The sequence below is a fragment of the Thalassophryne amazonica genome, chromosome 16 (genome assembly GCF_902500255.1).
Source record: "Thalassophryne amazonica chromosome 16, fThaAma1.1, whole genome shotgun sequence".
NCBI classification, from domain to species: Eukaryota; Metazoa; Chordata; class Actinopteri; order Batrachoidiformes; family Batrachoididae; genus Thalassophryne; species Thalassophryne amazonica.
In genome coordinates, this window is record NC_047118.1 from 11380895 (window position 1) to 11405335 (window position 24441).

General features: G+C 41.8%; 1 protein-coding gene across 1 annotated transcript in view; it reads right to left on the reverse strand.

Moving 5' to 3' along the window:
* mylk5 (myosin, light chain kinase 5) overlaps positions 1-23089 on the reverse strand; it is a 36199-nt gene extending 13110 nt beyond the window's left edge. The window contains exons 1-12 of the mRNA XM_034190395.1: positions 22749-23089; positions 17717-17866; positions 14891-15043; positions 13688-13861; positions 12325-12360; positions 8389-8516; positions 8147-8300; positions 7761-8072; positions 7579-7687; positions 2496-2699; positions 2188-2405; positions 1983-2106 (exon numbers count right to left, since the gene is read on the reverse strand). Coding sequence (XP_034046286.1) covers positions 1983-2106; positions 2188-2405; positions 2496-2699; positions 7579-7687; positions 7761-8072; positions 8147-8300; positions 8389-8516; positions 12325-12360; positions 13688-13861; positions 14891-15043; positions 17717-17866; positions 22749-22887 — 1901 coding nt within the window. The 5' untranslated portion in view covers positions 22888-23089. The remainder of the gene's footprint in view (positions 1-1982; positions 2107-2187; positions 2406-2495; positions 2700-7578; positions 7688-7760; positions 8073-8146; positions 8301-8388; positions 8517-12324; positions 12361-13687; positions 13862-14890; positions 15044-17716; positions 17867-22748) is intronic.
* Between the last annotated feature and the right edge of the window lie 1352 nt (positions 23090-24441).

Genomic DNA, 24441 nt, shown 5'->3' on the forward strand with positions numbered 1-24441 from the left:
TTGTAAGAGTAGAATGGGAGGCAGAGCCTTCAGCTTTCAGGCTCCTCTCCTGTGGAACCAGCTCCCAATTCAGATCAGGGAGACAGACACCCTCTCTACTTTTAACATTAGGCTTAAAAGTTTCCTTTTTGCTAAAGCTTATAGTTAGGGCTGGATCAGGTGACCCTGAACCATCCCTTAGTTATGCTGCTATAGACTTAGACTGCTGGGGGGTTCCCATGATGCACTGAGTGTTTCTTTCTGTTTTTGCTCTGTATGCACCACTCTGCATTTAATCATTAGTGATTGATCTCTGCTCTCTTCCACAGCATGTCTTTTTCCTGATTCTCTCCCCTCAGCCCCAACCAGTCCCAGCAGAAGACTGCCCCTCCCTGAGCCTGGTTCTGCTGGAGGTTTCTTCCTGTTAAAAGGGAGTTTTTCCTTCCCACTGTCGCCAAGTGCTTGCTCACAGGGGGTCGTTTTGACCGTTGGGGTTTTTCTGTAATTATTGTATGGCTTTTGCCTTACAATATAAAGCACCTTGGGTCAACTGTTTGTTGTGATTTGGCGCTATATAAATAAAATTGATTTAATATGATTTGATCAATCAATCAATCAACTTTTTTCTTATATGTACAAAGAGGTGTACTTGTATTATTCTTTGAATGTAGTATTTCATATTGTTTAAAAAACTCAATTTCATTATCAATTATATGATAAAAGGATTCCTATTAAACAGGTTGTTGGAAGAGACTCAGTCAAAATTAAACAGAACATTTAGAATATTTGAAACAACAAATCCTCAGTACCCCTACCTCCTAAACATGGTTTATTTATTTATTCAGCTTATGTAATTAACGAAAAGTTGCACAAATTGTGGGAAAATATAAGATTTTATTCAGCTTATGTTGAAACGTTATACGGAAAAACGGATTTTAGCTAGTCTCCTCAGTGTTGTCAAGTTAAACTCAGTTGCAAGGAACACTGACAGCACGCCTTTCACAGTAAAAGTATTTACTGGAATGCTGGCATTAAACGTTTAATTTTGAAACGGTGCGAGCAAAATGAACTATCTGATGTCGTCTAACTTTGCTACAAGTAACGTCACCGAGTCACGCCATGTTGGAAGTACGAATGTGACAATGTTAATCAAAATTAAGGTTTCAAAATAAAGGTTTTGAACATTAATCCCAAAAAGTTTCATAATAAAAGATGCACATCATCATGCCATGCGCAAGACATATCTGAAAGCTGAGGCTGATTTGACAAACAGAGAGCTATGTGAGCTATGTGATGTTTCTTGCTTTATAGATACATTATTATATCATGTTATTATGACCCATTCAGTCTGCATCCACTAGAAGGCAATGCAAGACAAAAATAGTCCAAAATACAACCAAAAAAAAAAAAAAAACCCAACAAAAAAAAAAACACATTGTGGTCTGGTGGTACATGTGCTGCTCCTAGTGGTCCATGAGTATGTAGGTAAAATAATCACCTTTTAAATTAATAACTGAAAAATGTTTCTCAAACCAATCAAATACATGCAGTTGCCAGGATTAATTTCAGGGTCCAGGCTGATTCATACAGGCACATTCATAAACTGACTTTTTGTTTCTCCATATTGAATCGTTTGTAGATTCTCATTCACCAATGGCCTTGGAATGTACCATCAATCCAAAACCTTCCAACTGTGAAAAGCTCATCTCCAGTCAAAAGATTTGCCCCGAGAAATCGACAACTGCTGCCCTGCCTGAGGCCCAGATCAGCTTTGTAAGCATCTACAATGGGGTTTGCTGATTTCCTCGCTAAAGCTGGGTGAGGTCATCATGTAACAGACAGACAGGTAAACATTACAAGTAAATGTACATACATCATAGGGCCAGAGCTAATGTTGTGAGCACAAAAGGTCATAACGGAGATAAAGTTTGGATTTGGTCACTTCAATTCACTGGTCAGAAACTGTTAGAAGAACAGTTCCAGTAACTGATAGTGTGACTCACAAAATGTAGCAGATGACCCCGATGCTCCACATGTCCGTGGCCAAACACACGGGCTCATAACTGATGACTTCAGGGGCCACAAACTCTGGAGTCCCATGCATCACCATCAGAGGCTTGTTTCCATCTTTTAAACAAAAAATGTACACATTAGTACTGATGTATTTCCATTTTAAAGTAAAGGTGTGTCCACCATCAGCTCACATACCGAGCCAGCTGGCCAATCCAAAGTCAATGACCTTTATGGCAGTGCCGCTGCTGTTGACACACACGATATTCTCAGGTTTGAGGTCCAGATGGACGATGTTCTGCTGATGCATGTAGTCCACGCCCTCCAGGATCTGCTGCACGTAATGTACACTGGCAGCCTCGGTGTGCTCAAACTTATCATCCACGATACGTTCAAACAATTCTCCACCAGCAATGCTGCAAACAAGACAGTTTGTATTTACTGTAGCCGGCCGTATTATGAAGGTGTGTCAGGGAATAATGTATATATATAATAATGGCACTTACTACTCCATGACCATGACGATCTCAGACTTGTGATCGTACGCTGCCAGGCACTGAACCAGTTTGGGGTGATGAAGGTGGTTCATCAGCTTGACCTCTTTGCGAGCAGCCTCCCTGTCCTTGGCGAGACGGCCTTTGTAGAATTTGCCGGCGCACACTTGTCCTGATTGTTTGTGGATCAGCTTGAAGACCAGACTGAACTTTCCCCTAATGAAGACAAACCTCCGGTCACTTTTACCAACACTGAAAACATTGAATGAGGTATGTCATTTTTAAGAGGTTGTGATTGTCAGTGAGTCAGTAGTTTTCCATTATAGATGCGGTAAACAGAGTACGTAGCAGATGATTCTGTCCCGTTAGTATTTTTTGTGTGTTGGATGAGTCCTTCTCTGTATGTGTTTGCCTGTTATCACGCCCCCATGAGATTCTGTGTGCACCTGTTTCCCATGTGGAGCATGTGTGTGTGTCCGCACCTGTCACCCCTGGTCTGTGTCTGTCATGTGTGTGTGTGCAATTGTGTGTCTGCCGTCCTGTGTGTTTGTATCTGGAGTCTCGTGTGTGTCTCTGTCGTGTTGTCCCGTAGGTGTATGTGTTTGTGTGTCACTCGTGTGTGTCTCTGTCGTGTTGTCCCGTAGGTGTATGTGTTTGTGTGTCACTCATGTGTGTCTCTGTCGTGTTGTCCCGTAGGTGTATGTGTTTGTGTGTCACTCGTGTGTGTCTCTGTCGTGTTGTCCCGTAGGTGTATGTGTTTGTGTGTCACTCGTGTGTGTCTCTGTCGTGTTGTCCCGTAGGTGTATGTGTTTGTGTGTCACTCGTGTGTGTCTCTGTCGTGTTGTCCCGCAGGTGTATGTGTTTGTGTGTCACTCGTGTGTGTCTCTGTCGTGTTGTCCCGTAGGTGTATGTGTTTGTGTGTCACTCGTGTGTGTCTCTGTCGTGTTGTCCCGTAGGTGTATGTGTTTGTGTGTCACTCGTGTGTGTCTCTGTCGTGTTGTCCCGTAGGTGTATGTGTTTGTGTGTCACTCGTGTGTGTCTCTGTCGTGTTGTCCCGTAGGTGTATGTGTTTGTGTGTCACTCGTGTGTGTCTCGGTCGGGTGTATCTCTCTGGCGGCCTTCTCTCATTTGTGTCGCGTGTCAGTGTGTGTGGATGTGGGTGTGTCCCCCGCCAAGGGTGCAATTTAGAACTAGAAATGGGGGGGGGACAAAGTGCGAGGCCTGCAGGGCCGAAGCCCATAGGCCGGGGGTCTAGCCAACGGTTTCTAGATAAGCTCAGATGCATTCTGAGCATCCAGAACAGTAATTTTAATGTTTTGAGAAGACCATAAAGTGGACACCATTTGACTTATGCAATTTGAAACTGTGGATATAAGTACTTTATTCTGACAATAGCCAGCATTGATTTTATTAACATCCTGGTGTAAATAAGGTATCACCACATGTGTAGAACCCAAAAAGAATGATAGGTTGAGTTTTCATTAAAAAACAACAACTGCAATGTGGTAAAATGTATTCATAAATATGAAAGAACAGGCTCTTAATAATTATTAACTATCGCATACTGTATTTTTTTTTTCTCAAGATTTGTTTTTGCATAAGTTTGAAAAAACAACAGATTATAAGTTTAGGATAAATTACTTATCATGAATTTAATTTTCGAAATGGCACTAATGACAACACTCATACTGAACATCATTTCGCTTGCATAGACTGATTTTGGAGATCAAGCAATAATTGCAGATGGGCTTTCTGAGGTCCCAGATAGCTTTTCTGATTTCCTTTTCTAACTTTCAGAATTTAGTAAATTAGCATATGGTCCATTGATACTTATGTGTAGACACTAGTCCCAGGGGTGGGCAATCATGTGCCATAAAAGGCCGAGACACTGCAGGTTTTCTGTGCAACCAATCACCTCAGCAGGTGATTTCATTAATGATCATGTGTCTCAGCAGGTGATTTCATTGACAACCAGGTGTTTATGTTCAGAGCAAAAGCTCATCACCAACCCACCTGCTGAGGTGATTGGTTGCACGGAAAACCTGCAGTGTCTTGGCCCTCGACGCCCACCCCTGCCCTAGAGGCAACTATTTTTGATTTCAAATCTGGGCAAATGCAGTCCCAGAAAATTCTGAATGTGACAAACAAGAAACAGGTGTTGTAAACAAGTCAATACTGCTAAAAATATAAACTTGCAGAAACAAAGATACTATTCTGACATGGTTTTGCACATAAGACTGACATGGTTTTGCACACAAGACTGACATAGCATGTTTCAAGTACACAAATATATGTCAGAAGGTGGGGGGGCATACCATATTCTGTCCCCCTGGTTGAAAAGGTGGGGGGGGACATGTCCCCCCTATCCCCCACCAAATTGTGCCCATGTCCCCCACTGTCACTCTCCTTCTTGTTCACACTCCTCGGTTCCCAGTCCATCGTGTCTCTGTGTATTATACTCCCGTTCTGTCCCGGTCTCCTCCATCCTTGATTCTTCTTGTGTCTGTGGTTTGGTTTCTTGTGTGTCTTTCACAGTCTGTGCCGCGATTTGCCACCTGTTCACTGTTCTGTATTTTATGATTTGCATTTTGTCCTTTCGTTAGCCTTATGATGCTTGTCTGAGTGTTTATCATGTATCATGCAGGTTTCTATGCCTTTGGGGTTTTGTATTTTTATGTGCTTTGTGCATTACTTATGTGCATTGTTAGTTTGCACCTGTGTCTCATTTGTGTTTTTGTATTTAAGACACTCCTGTTTTGTTTTTCATGGCGGGTCGATTGTCGAGTGTTGTCCTTTTTGACATGGTGTCCTGTGCTTCCGTTCGCTCCCTGTTTATAAAGAGTTGTAAGTACCCTGTTGGATTCTTCACACTTCTTTTTGTCAGCCCTTTTTGTTATCACCTCACCGTCACACCTGCTGGCCTCCTTCAGTCCTGTGTTTAGCGTGACCTTTGTATTTTTGTTGTGACCCCCTCTGCACCTGTGTCTGTTGTTTTACTCACCGTGTGGATTATTAAAGCACTTTGGATTTTTTTTGTGCACTTATCCCTGGTGTCCTGGCTGATCTGCATATTTGGGGTTCAGTTTAGTTTCCGCTCCAGCATGCTGTAACAGATTTATTGTTTTGGTGATTTGGATCAACCTCAGAATGTTGTTTTTTTCTTTACTCTTTCCTAAGCACTGAGTGAAATGGATTCATTTAAAAAAAAAAAATTATTGCTATTAATGAGAAACCACTTCATGAGATCACAAAGATCTGTAAATATTCACCCACCTCTATATTGGTTATTTATCCAATGATGGAGGAATGAACTGTCTTAGTGCCCGCATTTTTGTTTGTTTGTGTGAATTTGTAGTGGTTATGATGGTATATGTCTAATTTTATATACATATGTATAATTTTTAATTTTGGTTTAAGGGGTAGGCCTTTACAAACTTCGTGGTATGTTTTTGTTGTTTTTGACTTGTGTGTGCCGAATTAATCCATTCATTCACTCATTCATTCAGTTGGACTGTGTTTTATTTTGGCAATTGAAAATCAGCCTATAAGGTCACTCAGTGGGTCTTGCATCCACACAAAGAATCCCCTCCAAAAACAGTTATCTTTCAGAAGGGAACAAACCTTTGCATTTCAATGGCATCCACTAGGGAGCAGTATGCTTTTGAGTTTAACCCACATGGGCACCAGAAAGCTGCAGGACACTCAGGACACAAAAAATGTCAACTAATGTTTCATAATATAAGAAAAGCAAGTTTGAAAATTAGTTTCCTGCCAGAAGCAAAAGTAAACAGCAGTGGTATCACACCTTGAGGGCAGGCACAGTTTGATCACGTTTCTTCTTCTGTCAGTACAAGTGGAGGAAGATTTTAGTGTCATATCCGCGTTAATAGCAGCCACTGTCACTGTGGAGCATCTGTTCTTAATAAAAATGACAAAGATCGTTGTTTGTCTGTGACTCGCTCAGTTGCTTTGTTAGTCAGTTAGTAGAATATCCCAAACAGATATCAATAAAACGTGGTAGAGAGATAGGCCTTGGGTTAAGAAACAAAGTGTTTAATTTTTGGTTCCGACCCAGATCAAAGGCAAGATTCATGTCTTTGATGGTGACCTGATCAAGGATGAATCCTTCCATTCATCTTTGATGTTTGATCCTAATTCCTTTGTTCCTGACTGCAGGATCAACACAACCAGAATATAGATAAGAATCAAAGCTCAGGCTCTACCTGTCGCTCCTTATATCTTTGATTAGCATTAAAGGATCAAAGAAATACACAAACAGATGGAAAAGCAAATGGTGATGAAAAATAGCTTCTGTGACATGGATCAAAGATGACTAATCAAAATCAAAGACAGGTGATCAGGATCAAAATTCAGTAATCCAAATCAAAGGTTAGTAATTAGGATTAGACCTGAGGATCAAAGATCAAGAATCAAAGATGAGTGACCAGAATCAAAGCTTGATGATCAGGATGAAAGATCAGACTCACAGACCAGCAAAATGACATGTTTATAAGAGATGTTAGAGAAGGGATAATAAAGAATTATCCCTTCCATGCATCCTTGATCTTTGATCTTTGTTCCTGATTGTTTTGTTCTTGATTACAGGATCAGTGCAACCCAAATCTAATTTCACTATCAAGAATCAAGGCTTGGAATCTACCCATTGTTCGTGATATTGTTGATTCTCATTAAAGTATCTAAGAAAGAGAGAAAGACAAATGGTGACAAAATCATAATCTCTGTGGCATGGATCAAAGATGACTGATCAGGATCAAAACTCAGTCATCAGAATCACAGTTTGGCCACCAGGATTAAATCTCTGTATCAAGAATTAATAATCAAAGATGACTGACCAGGATCAAAGGTTAGGATCACAGAGGTGTCAAAGAGATGTCTGAGATAAGTTAGAGAAGGGAAATACTGAATAAAAGAGACCAAAGTAAAATGCTGAAGGATGACTGTTGGGCGTTGGTAAAAGTTTTTACTCCCTGACTGTCCTTCTAGTTCATTTCGATGCAATGCTGAATTTTTGGCACTAATCTGTCTGTTGACTCCTCGCCTTTAGAAAATGGGATTTCTCCTGACTGATACTCACATTCCCAGTTTTTCCAGCACGTTGTAGTGATCTGTGACTTTGTGTGAAGAATCAACAGTGACATAGGCGTATGCCCGAGGAGCCTCCTCTTCTTCAGACTTCCCTGAGCCTACCAGCAGACACACTGATTAGAACATAGGCCTTGTTTCTCTTTTCCTACGCTGTGTCGCTGATCCGCTCACCTTTCTGCTCCAGCCTCACTGATGGTGAAACGGGGCCTGGCTCACTCATCCCCACAGCGTTATAGGCCCGTACTCTAAAACAGTATTCCTCCTCCGGCTCCAGCCCCGAACACACTCTGTAAGAAGTACTTGCGCATTGGGAGGTGATCTCAGTCCAGTCCCGAGGCTCAGCTCCTCGGTGGTTCTTTACTTCAATCACGTAACCAAGGATGGCACTGCCACCGTCGTAGCAGGGGCCCGACCAGGACAGCACGAGGCTGCTCGCGGAGACGACGGAGGCCACGGGGCAGGAGGCGGGAGGCTGTGGCTTTTCTGGAGGAAGAACAGAAAAGACTGCTGAGGACTACAGTCCATCAGGAGTCACTGCAGAGGATGCGGCGTCTTACCGAGGACAGAAAGAGTGAGCATGTGCTGTGCTGAGCTCTTGCGGTCTTTGACGATAACGGTGTAGCGACCTGCGTGCTGGGGTTTGGCCTCTACTATCACCAGTGTGCTGCTCCTGTCAGTATTCTCTGTCCACTGCTCCGGCCCGTCCACAACCTGAAAACAAACAAACAAAAAAAAAACCATGGAGATCAAGCAGAGCAGCTGGTGGAATATCTGAAATCGTGCTTTTGTCCTGCACCACCTGCTCTTTGTTTCTGATCCAGCAGGACACCACAGGAGGACTGCTGGTGAAGAGACACGTCAGATGGGCAGTTTGTTCAACATTCACCTCAACGTGCTGCGGAGGGTTTTGAAAATGTAATCCTGGACCTGCAGGAGCAACACCGATAACGTGAGAATCTTTCGTTCAAAAACGTGTGCTGAGCATAGCATCTTTATACGGCATTAAACCAGCTCAATTCCAAAAACTAACTACTACCAGGTCCATACGTATTTGGATGGGGTGTCACAAAACAGATCAAGCAGGGGACTGCCTGTTGGGGTGAAATATGGTGAGGACCTTGTATACCACACTATGAAGACCCAACAGGAACCCTGAACACGAGGTGGCTACCTGGGTTCTGGTGAAACAAGAAGTTCAAAACAGCAGATCAGGTGGAGGAGATGATCAAGAAGGAGAGTGCCATCTCCTACCCATAATCAACACCACTCACACACCACCAACTCCCCCAGGAAGAGAGGCAACCAATGGCATTGCACCAGTACCAGGTTAAGCAGGCACTGCTTGGCATCAGCGGCAGGAAGGCAACTGTTCCAGATGCTGTCCCAGGTCGTGCCCAAAAGTCTTGTGCACACTGACTTGTGGCTGTCTTCTTGGACATGTTCAGCAGGTCACTGAAGGAGGTCACAGTCCCCTCCTGCTTGAAGGCTTCAACCATCATCCCTGTCCTGATGCACTCCGCAGTCACGTGCTCGGCTCATTATTGGTCTGTTGCACTGACACCGATAATCATGAAATGCTTTGAGAGACTGGCAATGAGACACATCAAGGCCTCCACCCCTGCCGATCTGGACCAGTACCAGCACTAGTTTGCCATCAAAAGAAACAGATGCACCAAGGATGCCATCTCTCCTGCTCCACATTGCCCTCGCTAATCACACACCTGGAGAACTGTTGACTTCAGCTCCACCTTCAACACCATCAACTCCAGCAAGTTGGTCAACAAGTTGCTGTCATTAGGCCTGGACTACCACCTCTGCAGCTGGATTAAGGACTTCCTCTCCAACAGATCACAGCACAAGACTTGGAGACCTCATCTCCTCTCCATCTTCAACACCGGCACCCCACAAGGCTGTGTTCTTGTTCCACTCTTATACTCACAACTCCTCTCCCATTCATAGCACAAATTGCATATTGTAGTTTGCATATGACACAGCCATGGTGGGGATGATAACCAACAACACTGAGGCAGCCTACAGAGAGGAGGTCCAGGCCCTCACATCCTGGTGTCAGAACAATGACTTGCTCCACAGTACCAACAAGACAATGGAGCTTGTCATTGACTTCAGGAAACACAAGGCCACAGCATGTGCCAGCCTGGTGATCAGTGGAGAAGAAGTGGAACAGGTGAGGAGTTTCAAGTACTTTGGTGTTCACCTCTTAGAAGCCCTGAGGTGGGGAGTGAACACCAAGGAGCTGATGAAGAACAGCCCAGCAAAGATTCTTCTTGATGCAGACCCTCAGGAAATCTGGGATCCCACAGAAACGTCTCACCAACTTCTACAAGTGCACCATAGAAAGTGTCCTGAGCTTTGGATGCACGGTGTGGTTCTCCAGCTGCACCTCAGAGGAGAGGAAAGATCTGCAGCGGATCATCAAATCTGCACAAGAGATCATATCTGGACCATATCTACTCTGCCTGGCTGAGAAACAGAGCAGAGAAGTTCAGGTCTGACTGCACACACCCTGGACAATGTCATTTTGACACCCTGCCCTCTGGCAGGCTCAGAGTCATGAAGACATGGAGAAAAAGACTAAAAAACTGTTTCTTCCCCAGGGCTGTGAAAGCTCTGCAGACAGCCTGAGCCGGACCTTTGCACCTTCACTCTGCACTTTCTATTTAATGACCATTATGTCCTTTACATTCTAAATTGTAGTTAATTTTTATTACTTGATATTTTATTCCTGCTGCCGTGAACATAGGGACTGCTTTAAAAACACTACATTTCTTCAGAAACGACAAGGAACTAAAGTATTTTCAGACATTTTCCAAAACAAGGATGCTTTACGTATGTGGATCACAGAGCTGCGGGTCATAGAGCTTTCTCTTACCGTGCCCCTGTTTTGTGGAATGATCTTCCTGTGTCAATAAGGCAGTCAGATTCTGTGGACTTAAGACGGACTTGTTTTCTCTTTCGTATGGCTAGCATATTAGAATACTGTGTTACTATGCATTCTACTTAAAAAAAAATCTTTTAATTTTTTGATTCATTTTGTTTTGTTTTCTGAGTTATTTTGTGTGAAGCATCTTGAGGCGACTCTGTTGTGATTCGGTGCTGTATAAATGAATAAATTGAAATTGAAATTGGATAAGTTTTCGTCAGGCTGTGATGATGAATCCAACTGAAACGAACAGGTAAGACTAAGACTTTATATTTACTCCATGTGTGAATGGTTTTAATATTTGAAACAGTCAGAACCGTACGCATGACTGAGCCAATCCATGGACAGCATCAATGGACATATTTTGACTTATGAGTAACTTACAAGAAACATGTGTCAATAATCACATAACTTACCTACAACTTATGATACATCCCATGTATGCGGGATGTATCAGTCATGTGCTGGCATGTGTTGAAAATATTGTGCATGCCCAAAATTAAAAACTCGCCGTACACCAGCGTACTTCAACGTGCTGTTAACTTATACAAAACTTATCCATAACTATACCAGTGTATTCAGCGTATTTTTAATACGTCGGCATATGCTGGATAAATCCTCAAGGTGTGACAGGGCCTGTACTTAGAAATCCAGTGGGAAGCCAATAAACAAACTTTTGCCTTCTGACTAGCATGCTAACATTTGATGCTAACAATAGCTGGCAAGGGTGACGGAGGCCTGTGGTAGTCAAAGGCCTCACTCCCCCCGACAGCCAAAGGATACTCTGGCCACTCTGGCCAGAACCCAGGTTTTAGTCAACTGGACAGAGCGTCCACCTCCCATGCCAGAAAGCATGAGTTTGCATCCCAAGTGGAGCAAGTGGGAGGAGTCATACACAACGCAGAGGAAAACGTACAAGCTGCTACACAAGCAAACTTTTTTCATGTCTTGTATCTAATGTTAAGGTTAAAGTACGTTTGCTAACTAGCATTAGCAATAGATGCTCACTGTTCTTCAGTGGAGACACAACGTTCACAACACAAACGTTCATAAAGTCTGGGGAGTAGGTTGAGTTCCTGCCCTGAAAACGTGCCTTATATGTGCACATATCGCAATCCTGCACAGCAGCTAAGGTGGACCCTCATGCAGTTCTCATGCCCTCCCCCCACCCCGCCTTCTCCCACTACCCACATATATAAAAAAAAATCCTGGAGCCGCCCCTGCTCCATCATGAATCCCTGTATTATTGAAGCAAACACTGGACCTGTTGTTTCAAATAGAAACAAATTTACCAAACACAGATGACCTCTTGCACACGTATAACCAGTCCTTACGATATCAAAGAGAAACTTACTGAAAAGAGTCAAACAGATATATCAAATTATCAAATAATGTCCACATTAATCACATACGCTCACATTAAAATGAGTAAAAACCTCATTATGTTTGAACAGCAGTACTGTTTTACAGGAGTACTCATCGCTTTGCTGCACTGTAACATTATCCCCTGGCTTAATGTCACTTTGTGTCTAAATGAAACCATAATCCTCCATTGTATAACACAAACAGGTTATCTCTGGGCAGCAACAATGCCCTCTGGACTCATAATCGGAACGATAACGTGAGCACCTCATCCGTTTATTGTTGTTGCCATGCAAGTCAAGTTAGTCAAGAACAACAAATCTGAGCCAAACAATGTCATAAAAACAAACCGCAGCAATGCAACATGGAAGAGTTTCATTACCACAAAGGATGGAAGGATGATGTGGAACAGGTGCAGAGGTCATTTCATACCTGACGCTGAGTTGGCTCGCCTCTTTGGGATGACTTCTGCAGACAGAAATGAGGTGCAAGCATGTTTTAGTCAGTGGAGGTGTGGTCCTGCTCTCTCTACACCTATCAACTTACAGGGTTTACTCTACCTGCAGCACTGCACTTCTGTGAGGTCTTTATTTGGATCTTTATATAAAAGCCTACAGAACCCCCCCCCCCCCCCCACACACACACACAGGGACTGGAAGTGACACATTTCCTCTTCACTAAAGTGGATTACTTGGATATCCGGATGACATTGTTAACGAAGCCTAGATGTTTTCCTGTTTATGCGTCTCGTCTGTGCAACATCACTGTCTACACACTGTAAACCCAAATGTTCAAATTAATTAAAATGATTAAGTAGTGTAAACTCAAAGTTTTAAGAAAACATTCTACTTACTTAAATATTTCAAGTTTGTGTAACATGGTCTTGTTTTTAGTAAATTAAACTCAGAATTTTTGATTGATTTGAACTAATTGTATATTAAGTAAGCAAACCTTCAAAGCATAACTTAAGCACAACTTAAAAGAATTAAGTAATTATATATGAAAATATTTGAGTTGACATAATGAACACATTAGCGGGGTTATAGCCAAGTGGTTAGTGTGCTTGGTTTTGGTGTAGAAGGCTCTACTTACTTAAATATTTAAAGTTTGTGTAACATGGTCTTGCTTTTCAAGTAAATTAAACTCAAATTTTTTGATTGACTTGAACAAATTGTATATTACATAAGCAAAACCCCAAAGCATAACTTAAGCACAACTTAAAAGAATTAAGTAATTATATCTGAAAATATTTGAGTTGACATAATGAACACTTTAGCAGGGTTGTGGAGAAGTGGTTAGTGGGCTTGGTTTTGGTGCAGAAGGTTTGGCTTAATTAAATATTTAAAGTTTGTGCAACATGGTCTTGCTTTTTGAGTAAATTAAACTCAGAATTTTTGATTGATGTGAACAAATTGTAAATTAAGTAAGCAAAACCCCAAAGCATAACTTAAGCACAACTTAAAAGAATTAAGTAATTATATATGAAAATATTTGAATTGATGTAATGAACACCTTAGCAGGGGTTGTGGCCAAGTGGTTAGTGTGCTTGGTTCTGGTACAAAAGGTTTTACTTACTTAAATATTTAAAGTTTGTGTAACATGGGCTTGCTTTTTTAGTAAATTAAACTCAAAATTTTTGATTGACTTGAACTAATTGTATATTAAGTAAGCAAAACTTCAAAGCAATGGATTGCCTCAATATTATTGAGTTCTGCTAACTTATGCGGGTTTACAGTACCAGATAGCCACACTATATGTGTGTTTACCTTGTGTTGTGTTGTGTGTGTTGTGTTACCTTTTGGAGGTGGAGTCGGGTTGTCCTTTTCAGAGTGTGCCCCTGAGACACGTGCCGTAGAGCCGCCAGACTTCAAGACCTCATCTTTAGGGATCCCATTTTCTGTTATACTGTTGGATGTAGAACTGTGGATCTTTGGAATACGATTCTGCACATTGCAGATAGTTTCAAAGTCTGGCTCGGTTGTGTCCAGAACAACAGTGACAAAGCAGAAGACACAACAAACCACAGGACAGTGTTACCACAAATTAAACTGAGGCTCACTTCTTATAATCCAACTTTCACAGTTCAACAGCTGAATGAGAAACAGTCTATTTGTAAGATAGTTATAAAATGCTTTTGTATACCAAAAAAATAAAAGCCATTTATAACTTAGATTGTACACATTAATAAAACAGTCACCAACTATTTTTAATTTCGTATCTTAATTTCATCCTGTGAATTAAGTGAAGCAACACTCCCTCTGTGCGCTGAGCTTTTTTGCATCCTGTTTACAGTTTGGCTGCATGTCCACATTTCCGCATGTGCACTTCCTGCCCTATGAAATTGTTGTCCATCCCCGTGTTTTTAACCACATGGCTGTTGTATTTTTTTCCAAGATGGTGGATGGACACTATTCCTAACAGGATTCTGTTCCAGCTACTTTGCTGCTCAGCGACTGGAACAATCTGGTTTTATGCCCAAGAAGTGAATCATCAACTGCATTCTAGCGTGATTAAAGGCAATGCTTCACTGCAGTCTATGTTGCTTTTTGAGAGAGTTCAGCTCAGTTCACCAGGCTGCTCACTGGGACATGTTAATTTATGGATCTTCAAGAAATTCCTGGACATCATAGTCAACCTACACACAGACAGTGTGAGTGCTGCATGGAGCTGAGTCAGTGACTCTGAGTTTGTCCCACTGAAAACTGGTGTTCATCAGGGATGTACTCTAGGTCCTACACTGTTTAATGCTTGCTGGACTTGGTGTTGGGTAGGGTTGTGGAAACCCGCAACATACTTTTTTGGTGAGGAAACGTTTACTGACATTGACTTTGTGGATAATACTTTAACAGAATAAATGAACACCGTGATTGCAAGACTTTCTGGTTGCTTACTGTTCTACAATATTGAAGACAAAATATAAATAAAAATAGGTGTAAACTGTTGATTATGTGCGTTATGTGCGATTGTAGAAAAGGGAGTGTCTCAGTGTCCATCTCACCTCTGACAAACACGGCAGCACAGCAGGATGTTTTTCCCGCGCTGTTCTCGGTTAAGCAGGTGTAGGCACCAGCATCTTCCGGGAGGCATTCTTTCACCACAAAACTCACCTCCTTGTCATTGAAGGAAGACTTCCCAAAATGGGCAACTTCACCTGCCACAGGAAGAAAGACACTAGCAACACTCTCCTAATCCAATACTCCCACTGTTGTGTACAAGTACCTAAGCTAAACTGAAGTAAATCCCTAAAATCGTTACAAGCTACAACAAAAAGTTTTATTTTGTCCACAAAGTAGGGGCACAATATGCAAAGACAATATGCAAAACTCCACAGGATACTGACTTCTACATAAGTATCCAATGCAAGTCCACATCCTTAGACCGCAAGGCCTGAGACACCACGTAAGGCTCAACACTTTCTGCAACATAAACGAGAGCAAAACTATTCACAGTCTTATTGGTTAACAACAAATCCTTTAAATTGCCATTTCAGTTCACTGGAAGCCACCAAAGGTAACAGATCTAGTTTTAGTGAAAACTCTTGCAGTCATATTCTGATCTTTGTTTGGATTCTAAATTGTTTATTTAAATAAGTAATCAAATAAAGAGGTCATTTAAATAAGTCATGTGTCAAGTGTCAAGTTGATTTAAATATAATTATGCAGCCATTATATTTAAATCAATACTGCATGAACCTACACTTACAACAAGCAGAAAAACAACATTTAAGGGGAGCACCAGGAATCATAAAGGTCATTTATTTAATGAGCCTCACTCACACCCCAGTGTTGGAACAAAATAGCAGGAACTGCCGCAGTCCTAATTATTAACTACTAGCCAGATCACCAGTCCGTCTCCACCCCCTGAAGTTATCCATCTATCCGCCACCGCCAGGTAAAATCCACTGAGGCACCTGCATGTTGGATCATGCTCAGGGAAGCATGTCGCATTGCTGTCGTGTCATAGCAGTTACCCCTCCAGCAGTAATCAACAACTCTCCAGAAACACCTGTTATCAAAGATATGAAAGATCTTTGCTCGAGATAACCGGTTAGAGTGCATGTTTTACAACATAGTAAGACTGCAGCACCAGAAGCCCAAAGACTTTGAACTTTATTCCCCTGCAAAGATACAGTAAGAGTCTCACCAAGCCCCTCTGTCCAACTACCTCAGGACTCCATAAGCTCCTCACAAATGTCTCTTGACCTCTTAGTCCAAGCTTTCAGAAAAATTAATGTCAATGCTTAGATAAGTGAGTCTCTCAACATTTTTTAAGACTTTCACCACATACAGATCCAATTCTGAAGGTTGAACCCAGAAAGTCATTGAAAGCCTGGATTATAATCTTGATCCAGGACAACCGCAAGCCCACATGGTCCAACTCTTTACTCAGCTTCTCAAGGGCTACAATCAGAGAATCTACTGATACACACAACAAATAAAGTTCAGTTCAATGAGAATTACCCTTGCAAATATTGTACCTTGTCTGGTATGGAGAACAGTGTCAAACCTTGAAGTTTTTGCAGTCCAGGCAATCAGATGCTCCTTTCCAGAGAAGAATAACAAGTTCTTTCTTCCATTGTGTTGGGATGATACCTGTTTCCCAAATGGTAGCAATGATTTTAAAAGAGTTCAAGCCCTGGCAGCTTTTGTGGTTTTGTCGTGAAAGTCCAATGGTCTATTCAGATTATTTGTTATATTCATGTTTGCAAAGCTCTTTTAAGCAATCCTGCCCTTATCTATTAGTATGATGTTGAGGTCTAGTCACATGAAGCAATCAACTAAATCCTTGCGGAAGCTACAATTCTGCTGCCAGAATTTTAAAAACAGGCCCTTTTATAGACCCTGAAGTTCTATTTGAGTCCCCGGTGTCTTCCGAAGATAATCGATCACATTAGTTACACAACCAGTACTAGATAATCACATCCAGCAGTTCCGCTCTGTCTGCAGGAACTCGGCTCTACCAACTCACTGGCCAAGTCAAACAGCACTGAGACATTTTCAATATGGTTGCCAGATCCATGGGGTGTACTTGTTTGATTGCCCTCTGAGGTAGTTGTCAATCATCTAGTGAAGCTGCGAGCAAAAAGTGCACCTCAATAAGGTATCGCTCAAAGCCACAAACAAGAAACCCAAATCTCACCCAAGTCCGAACCTTCAAATACAGCAAGAATGAGATCTAACACCATCAGAAGGAGCCTGTCCCCTAAAACAACAACCATTCCTTCAGTTTGCCACCCATCAAGATCAAAGCGGCCAAAAAGCAGGTGTATCCACTGACTGAGATGAGGCATTTTCCCAGTTTGCAGGCTTATAAATGATTCAATTTGAATTTGAATTTTCGGGGAGTGCTGCTACAGCAATGCAGAGCTTTCCAAGCTACCTCAACAGCACTGGAAAATGGTGAGCCTTGCTGATAGAAAAAATGTTCCAAATGGTCTCTCACATGAGCATCTTCAGATTTGAGCCTATCTTTTGTAGGCATGAGCATCCAAATGGTTTCCCCCCATTCCCTTCACAACACGTTATCCCCTAGTGGAAGGCAGCAGCAGTGCAGAAACAACAGATCATCTTTTCCAGTGTTGACCGCTATGAAATATTTCATTGTGGCAAGAGTGACAACCCCCCCGGACCATAAGAATTTAAATACAGCCTGGAGAACCTGCAATTCTCCTGGATGCAGTGTAACCAAGTGAGAGACACATTTATTTCTTGCAACACACTTGACTCTTAAAACCATATTATTCTTGTTTTCTTGACAGTATGGTGCTTTGTTAGTTTGTTTCTTTCTTTTTTTGCTCACATTTGCATAAATTGTTTCTGCTCACCATTGTGCAACCATGACACCTTGATGGGCTGACTTCCTGTGAGAAACCCACGCAACACGATGTCACTTCCTTCATCCACACAGAGGTCCTCCAGAGGTTCCATGAACACTGGCGGGTCCAGACGTTTGCAAGACGGGACACCAACAGACCCTGAAAATGAGGAGGAAGGGATGGATGGAGGGGAAGAATGAAAGAAGGATAGAGCTCCATAAGCACGTCTGCGATTTAGAAAATTTATAAGAGCGCCACATTTCACAAGTTTCCGTGCTGCAGAAAACACAAATGTCTTCATACATAAAACCACTTCCTCTCTTTCTCGTCTTCATTCTTGTAAATGAAATTTGGAGCATCTCCGTGCACGCAGCTACAGAACCAACAGTGCACTAGTAATAATTAGGAAATGCATTGCTGAAGTTGTTGTATATTAATAACTGATTTCAATAAACACATGTCACAGGTGTTTTGGTGGCTCCCGTCACTAGTCTGCTACATGCATGGTACCCTGTTTGTTTGACAGCCTGCTCATGACAGACTTACCACATGGTACTATACTGTTTCTATATGTTAAGAATTTATTTATATGAACACAGGAGCCTATAATTCCTTTAGAGCTGTCACGGGTGTCTTGGTGGCTTCCCTCACAAGTGTCTTTCTTTTTGAGAACTGCCTGCTCCAGACATGTTTACCATACTGTTTGTATTTCTTAAAGACTGATGGAAATGAAGTCCAAGACATATTCAGTGACATGAAAATGTTCATGTATCCATCCAAACTGTAAAAGTGGTGATTTCGATGAGTTATATGGGGTGCATACTTATGGATTATTATTATACTTACCACTATTTTGTGCTTTATTTAACCCTCAAGCAACCAAGCTATTTTAGGAGCTAAAATTACTGAGTGGGGTCATTTCTGAAACTGTTATAGTTTTACCCGAGGCCAAAATACGGCCATCGGGTATTGTGAAGACTTTGCGTCTGTCTGTCTGTCTGTCTGTCTGTCTGTACTCAGTATAACTCCAGTCCTATTACTGCCAGGATCTTCAAATTCACAGGTAGCATTCTTGGGACACAGATCTTGGACAAGGTTGAAGATGGCTAACCTACACCTATTTTAAGAGGTCAAAAGGTCACATTCTGTTTCCTATTTTTATGCTCATACAGTTGAGGGTATTTTAGCATAATTTGCATTGAACACACCTATAACACTTCCTTTAGAGCTTCACCACACATAGTGCGAATACGTATAACTCAGTATAACGAATACGTATAACGGGCAGGCGTGCACGATGATGGTGCGACAGTTCATGCACACGACAGTGTCTTTCAAACAGGAACACAGTGTGAGATCGCACTGTGTTCCATGGGATGTGTTGCACCACATCGTGCCGCTGATGTGGAAGAAAATAAAATAAAAACCACTTGTATAATTAGTGAATATCACTGGGTTGATATAAATAATACATAAAAGGGGATGCAATACAGAAACCCGCAGTTAAATAACCCTGGTAAAAAACTCACAGGATTCGACACACACACTCTGATTACCAGACAGAAACTTTACCACTGCACTACAATCACTATCTTGTAACAGGAGCATGAAATCAATCAATCAACTTTTTTCTTGTATAGCGCCAAATCACAACAAACAGTTGCCCCAAGGCGCTCCACATTGCAAGGCAAGGCCATACAAATGGTTAAAATGAACAAGCAGATAAACGTATTTTCTAAGAAAAGAAAAAAGCGCTGTGCTAACTGATCAAACGGAGTTTGGTATGACATATTTCTGCGGATACATGACTGAAAGGGGTGTATTTGTCATACTGTTGGGTTGTCCTGGTCCTACGACATGCTGCTCACAGCCCTCACAGCCCGACACGCGTGTCCTGTCAGATGTGACGTTTGGATCACCTGCTGCATGTCCAAATGGACTGATGGTCCATTTTTCTCTTTTTCCACACGGAACAGCCGATAAGAAGCCCATGTCTGGGCCATGATCTGGGCGTTGCCATGTTGACAGCAGTGGCATGATGAACTCATCAGTGCATAAATGGGTGGCACATCGCTGGTTCCGTGTGTGACGAAAGCAACCCAATATCACTCCACTTTGTGATGCCATCACGAAAAGTAAATTCATCTATTAGTATTTTTTTTGACGGTATCACAAATTCATTTTGTGATGGTATCACGAATCACTGGGTGATCTCGAAGGGGGGTGTTGGTGGGGTCTCAGGGGGCTAGTGTTAGGGGAAAAGTGTAGGGTTAGAAATAGTAAAATAAAAAAAAGTCATGAAAATGTGACTCATTTTGTGATGAGACTACAAGAAAAAAGTGTGAGACTGGGCTGGACAAAAGACACTTGAACACGCCACTGTCTTAGAGTCCAAACCACCTAAGTCCATACGGAAGCAGAACGTCCATCATTTTCAAAAACTGCTCTATAAACACACCATTTCAAGAAATATCTGCATACATGCAAAACCACTGAAAACAAGAGCAAAAGATTTCTGACGTTCACCAGTCCGGATCTGGATCACCTCCAAAATTCAATGGCAGCCCAGTCTCACGGGTTTTTTTTCGTACACCCGTCACAAAATGATTCAAATTTTTGTGATGGTTTTTTTTTTAACTCATTATTAATAACCCTACTCCTACCCCCAACCCTAACCTTAACCATAACCTAACCCTACTCTTTCCCCTAACTCTAACCATCCCAACCTTTGCTGCACTTTTAATTACGTGCACCCGTCACGGAATAAATTAGAATAAATTTGTGCTCCCATGACAAAAATTTTGCACTTTTGGTGACAATATGACAAACCAATAGATTAATGTATATTTCATGCTGCTGAATCACGACATACCGTGAGAGTGGGTTGATGCCGTAATATCTATCTCTGGTGCACATTTCATGAGAATCCGTGAAGTAGTTTTGACTTAATCCTTCAAAACCTATATAAAGTGAAATCTTGATCCAGAATCTAGATTTGGATCTGGATCACGTCCAAAATTTAATGGAGTTGTTCATGGCCTAATATGTAATCCGTGGTGAAAATCTGGTGAGAATCTGTTCAGTAGTTTTGACTTAATCCTTCAAAGACTATATAAAGTGAAATCTTGATCCAGAATTTGGATTTGACTCTGGATCACGTCCAAAATTTAATGGAGTCTTTCATGGCGTAATATGTAATCCGTGCTGAAAATCTGGTGAGAATCTGTTCAGTAGTTTTGACTTAATCCTTCAAAGACTATATAAAGTGAATCTTGATCCAGAATCTGGATTTGGATCTGGATCACGTCCAAAATTTAATGGAGTCTTTCATGGCCTAATATGTAATCCGTGGTGAAAAGCTGGTGAGAATCTGTTCAGTAATTTGGCTTAATCCTTCAAAGACTATATAAAGTGAATCTTGATCCAGAATCTGGATTTGGATCACGTCCAAAATTTAATGGCCTAATATGCATCTGTGGTGAAAACTTCGTCAAACTATGTGCAGTAGTTTTGACGTAATCCTGCTGAGAGACAGACAAACAGACAAATAAATAAATCCCGATGATTTTATTATGTCCTTGGTGGACATAATGACTGAAAATGCTGTAGTATATATGCCAGGCCTGTATGTGGTGCTGTAATGCTTCCACGCAAACATGAAGAAGAACACATGCAGCATGCACACAAAGCTTGTGAAAAAGAAGAAGATGATAACGTCTTCATTTCACAAAAGTTGTGTATTGGTGGTTGTTCACACAAGAATGCACAACTGTTTTGAGATTTATCCACTCCGGGACCCGTTTTCAAAAATAGCATGTTCGGATTCTGAAAAAAACACTAGTTCCATGTGGATGAAACACCAATACAATACATAACTTTTGTGGACACGCCTAAACTCATCTCCATGTGAATGAGCCCTAAGCTAACAGGCTAACCTCAGTTCTGATGTTTACTGAATCATAACTTTGTGGACCTTGCGTTGCTTCTCCTAACGATTTGCTTTGGTGTGGACATTAAAAGTTATGAGCTGTTTATTTGCTTGGTAATCATTAATGAACGGGGCTTAACGGATCAGGCTACCGACGGCTAATAAAAGTGCTAACGCAGTTAGCATACAACATTAAAGTCAAAATCAAAAACATGCTTATTTACGGTCTGATCTTTTCTCTGCCCCTGACCAAGGCAGTGTCTGCATGTGGAGTTGGTCCCCGGGCGCTGGATTGTGGCTGCCCACTGCTCCTAGTGGTTAGATTGTGTCTAACTGTAATTAGGATGGTTAAATGCAAAGGCCAGCTTTCGTTGTATGTATATATGTGCAATGACAATAAAGGCTCTATTCTATTGTATTCTATTCTAAGTCTGTATCTCATGGAGCGGCAAATGCTGATGAACATCGAGAATTCAGGGGTTTCATCAGGGTTCTTAAAAGGTTGAAAAATAGCTTTCAAACCGGTTTTAAGGTTACAAACAGTATTTCTTGTCGCAAATACATTTTTGAACATGTTCAAAACTTCTTAGCGAATTTATTATTCTGCAAACAGTTGCTTTTTTTTTTTTTGCTTTTTTTTCAGTGTTACATCTGATTTTGTCACCTTTGAGATCGCCTGGCTAATTGTGTGTGATAAATTATACTGGGAGCCAATTTTCACTACAGACATGTTTAGCTTCACGTCTTGCTGTGAGGCTTGTTTAACTTGGGTGTGTTTGCAAATCAGCCCACAGAACCAGTTTAAATTTGAACAAGAACCAGATAAATGTTCAGGATCATAAACATGACATTGGATATTGTACATGATGTAATGTTTTCTGACACATACCCTCTTTTTTTTTGTTTTGCAAGGTAGCTAATGAAACATCATGTTTGCAGTGTGTGTAGCGGCTGCATAAGAAAGGCTGAGTAACCTTGTTCAGACTTGTATAATGTGTTGTGTAGTAGATGTTTGGCAAATGCCACCAGTGGGACTGTTTCCAGCAGAAAGTGCAGTCAGAGCTGATCAGTTTCTGTCTCTCATCCCCCCCATCATTCTCTTTGATCCCTTACCTGGATCAGTGCCTTTGACGGGGGTCCTGCTGTCTTCAGATCTTGTCCTGCTCCCCCGTGCAGAGGAGGTGCAACATGGCTTGATGTGCATCCTGAAGGTGGACACGTAGCGTTTCGTGCTGCTGCTGCTGTTGTTCATGTCTGTTTCGGGGCAGCGCTATCTCTGTCTGGTGCAGCAACAAATAATTTTCACAGTCATTTCCCCTCACGCTATCACACTTCCTTTCCCTGTTGCCCACCTCTCCTGCACTGCTGGGTGGACCTCCACTCTGCAGCCTGCTCTTCTGTGTGCCGACGTCTGCCCAGCTCTGACTCCTCTCCTCTGCATATGTTCAAACCCTTGTTTTTCACCCTCCCCTGACTCCACACAAACTCCACCTCTGCTTGCAAATCTTTCTCTTTTATTTGGACCCGTACAGACAGGACAGCCACCTCCATATGTCAGATCCCCCGCCTCTCCAAGCTGCCGCTCAAACCCTCATTATCGTGGTTGAAAGACACTGCACATAAACAAGGAGAGAGAGAGAGAAAGAGTGGGAGGACAGCAGGCAGTTATCTCCCCTTCCAGCCAAAGGTCATATTGTTTGCTGCCATTTATTGATTTCCCTGTTCGCTTGCTCATGGTCAGTGTTGCCACCGGTATCACTCTGTCATACCAGCAACACTGGCATTGGAAGACACACAATCCACACTGGTTGACAACAATAAATTACTATAGATAAAATAACATGAATATTAATAGCCACGGCCTTGTTAAGTAAAGCTTTGGTTTAGGAATTAACAAGGAGACCAATGTATTTACTAAATTCGATAAAGCGCGTGCCAACCTTTAGTCCAAATCATGATGGCATTCCACGTTACACCGAGGTGGGACCAGGATTTTGGGTTTGGGTCCTTGATTATAAAACTCTTCTTTCTGGTAGGCAGTTGATCAACAAGTATTAAAACACGAAAACTGGTAGATGGAAATTAAGTTAACCAATTTTTGCTCCAGAATTACAACAAATTGTGATATTTGTGAAAGACTTTGCTGTGCATCATTAAGTTGAAATGTTCAGCAGTAGATGATGCTAACCTGGCGCCACCTGGTGAGTGAGGCAAGAAACAGTCATCTGAGGTCCCTCAGAACTGGTACCAGCAAAGACCTAGAAAGAAATTTTTCTTCTGGGTGGACCACAAAGTTTGAGTTGTGTGGAAACAAGTCTCATTTCCAATACTTGCTTTTGGGATATACATTAAGTGTGAATGCTGCGTCCGGTTTACTCCTATTATTATTATTATTATTGTCATGTCATAACAACAAGCAACTCTATTTGTATGGTTTCTTTAGTAAAATTAAAGAAAGAAAGGTTTAATGAGTTAACAATTACAAAGTTTTGGTGAACTGGAATTTAATTTCACTATCTAACTGTCACCCACTGGACTCCCATGTGAAACTTAGCTGGACCCTGAATTCAGGCTCCTCCAGTTGAGAATCTGGCAGAACCGTTATCTTGGACTCCCTGAATTGAGAAAGTGGTAGGTCTTGTACACCCAGACTCCCCCTTGTGAAAAACTGGCATGACCCTAAACTTAACTTCACCCAGGTGAGAAAATGGTTGGGATCTTTGATTTAAAGTTACCCAATTGAGAGATTGGTGGGATGTGTAGACCTATGGTTCCCATAGTTGAGAAATGCAGCACAGTGCACAGT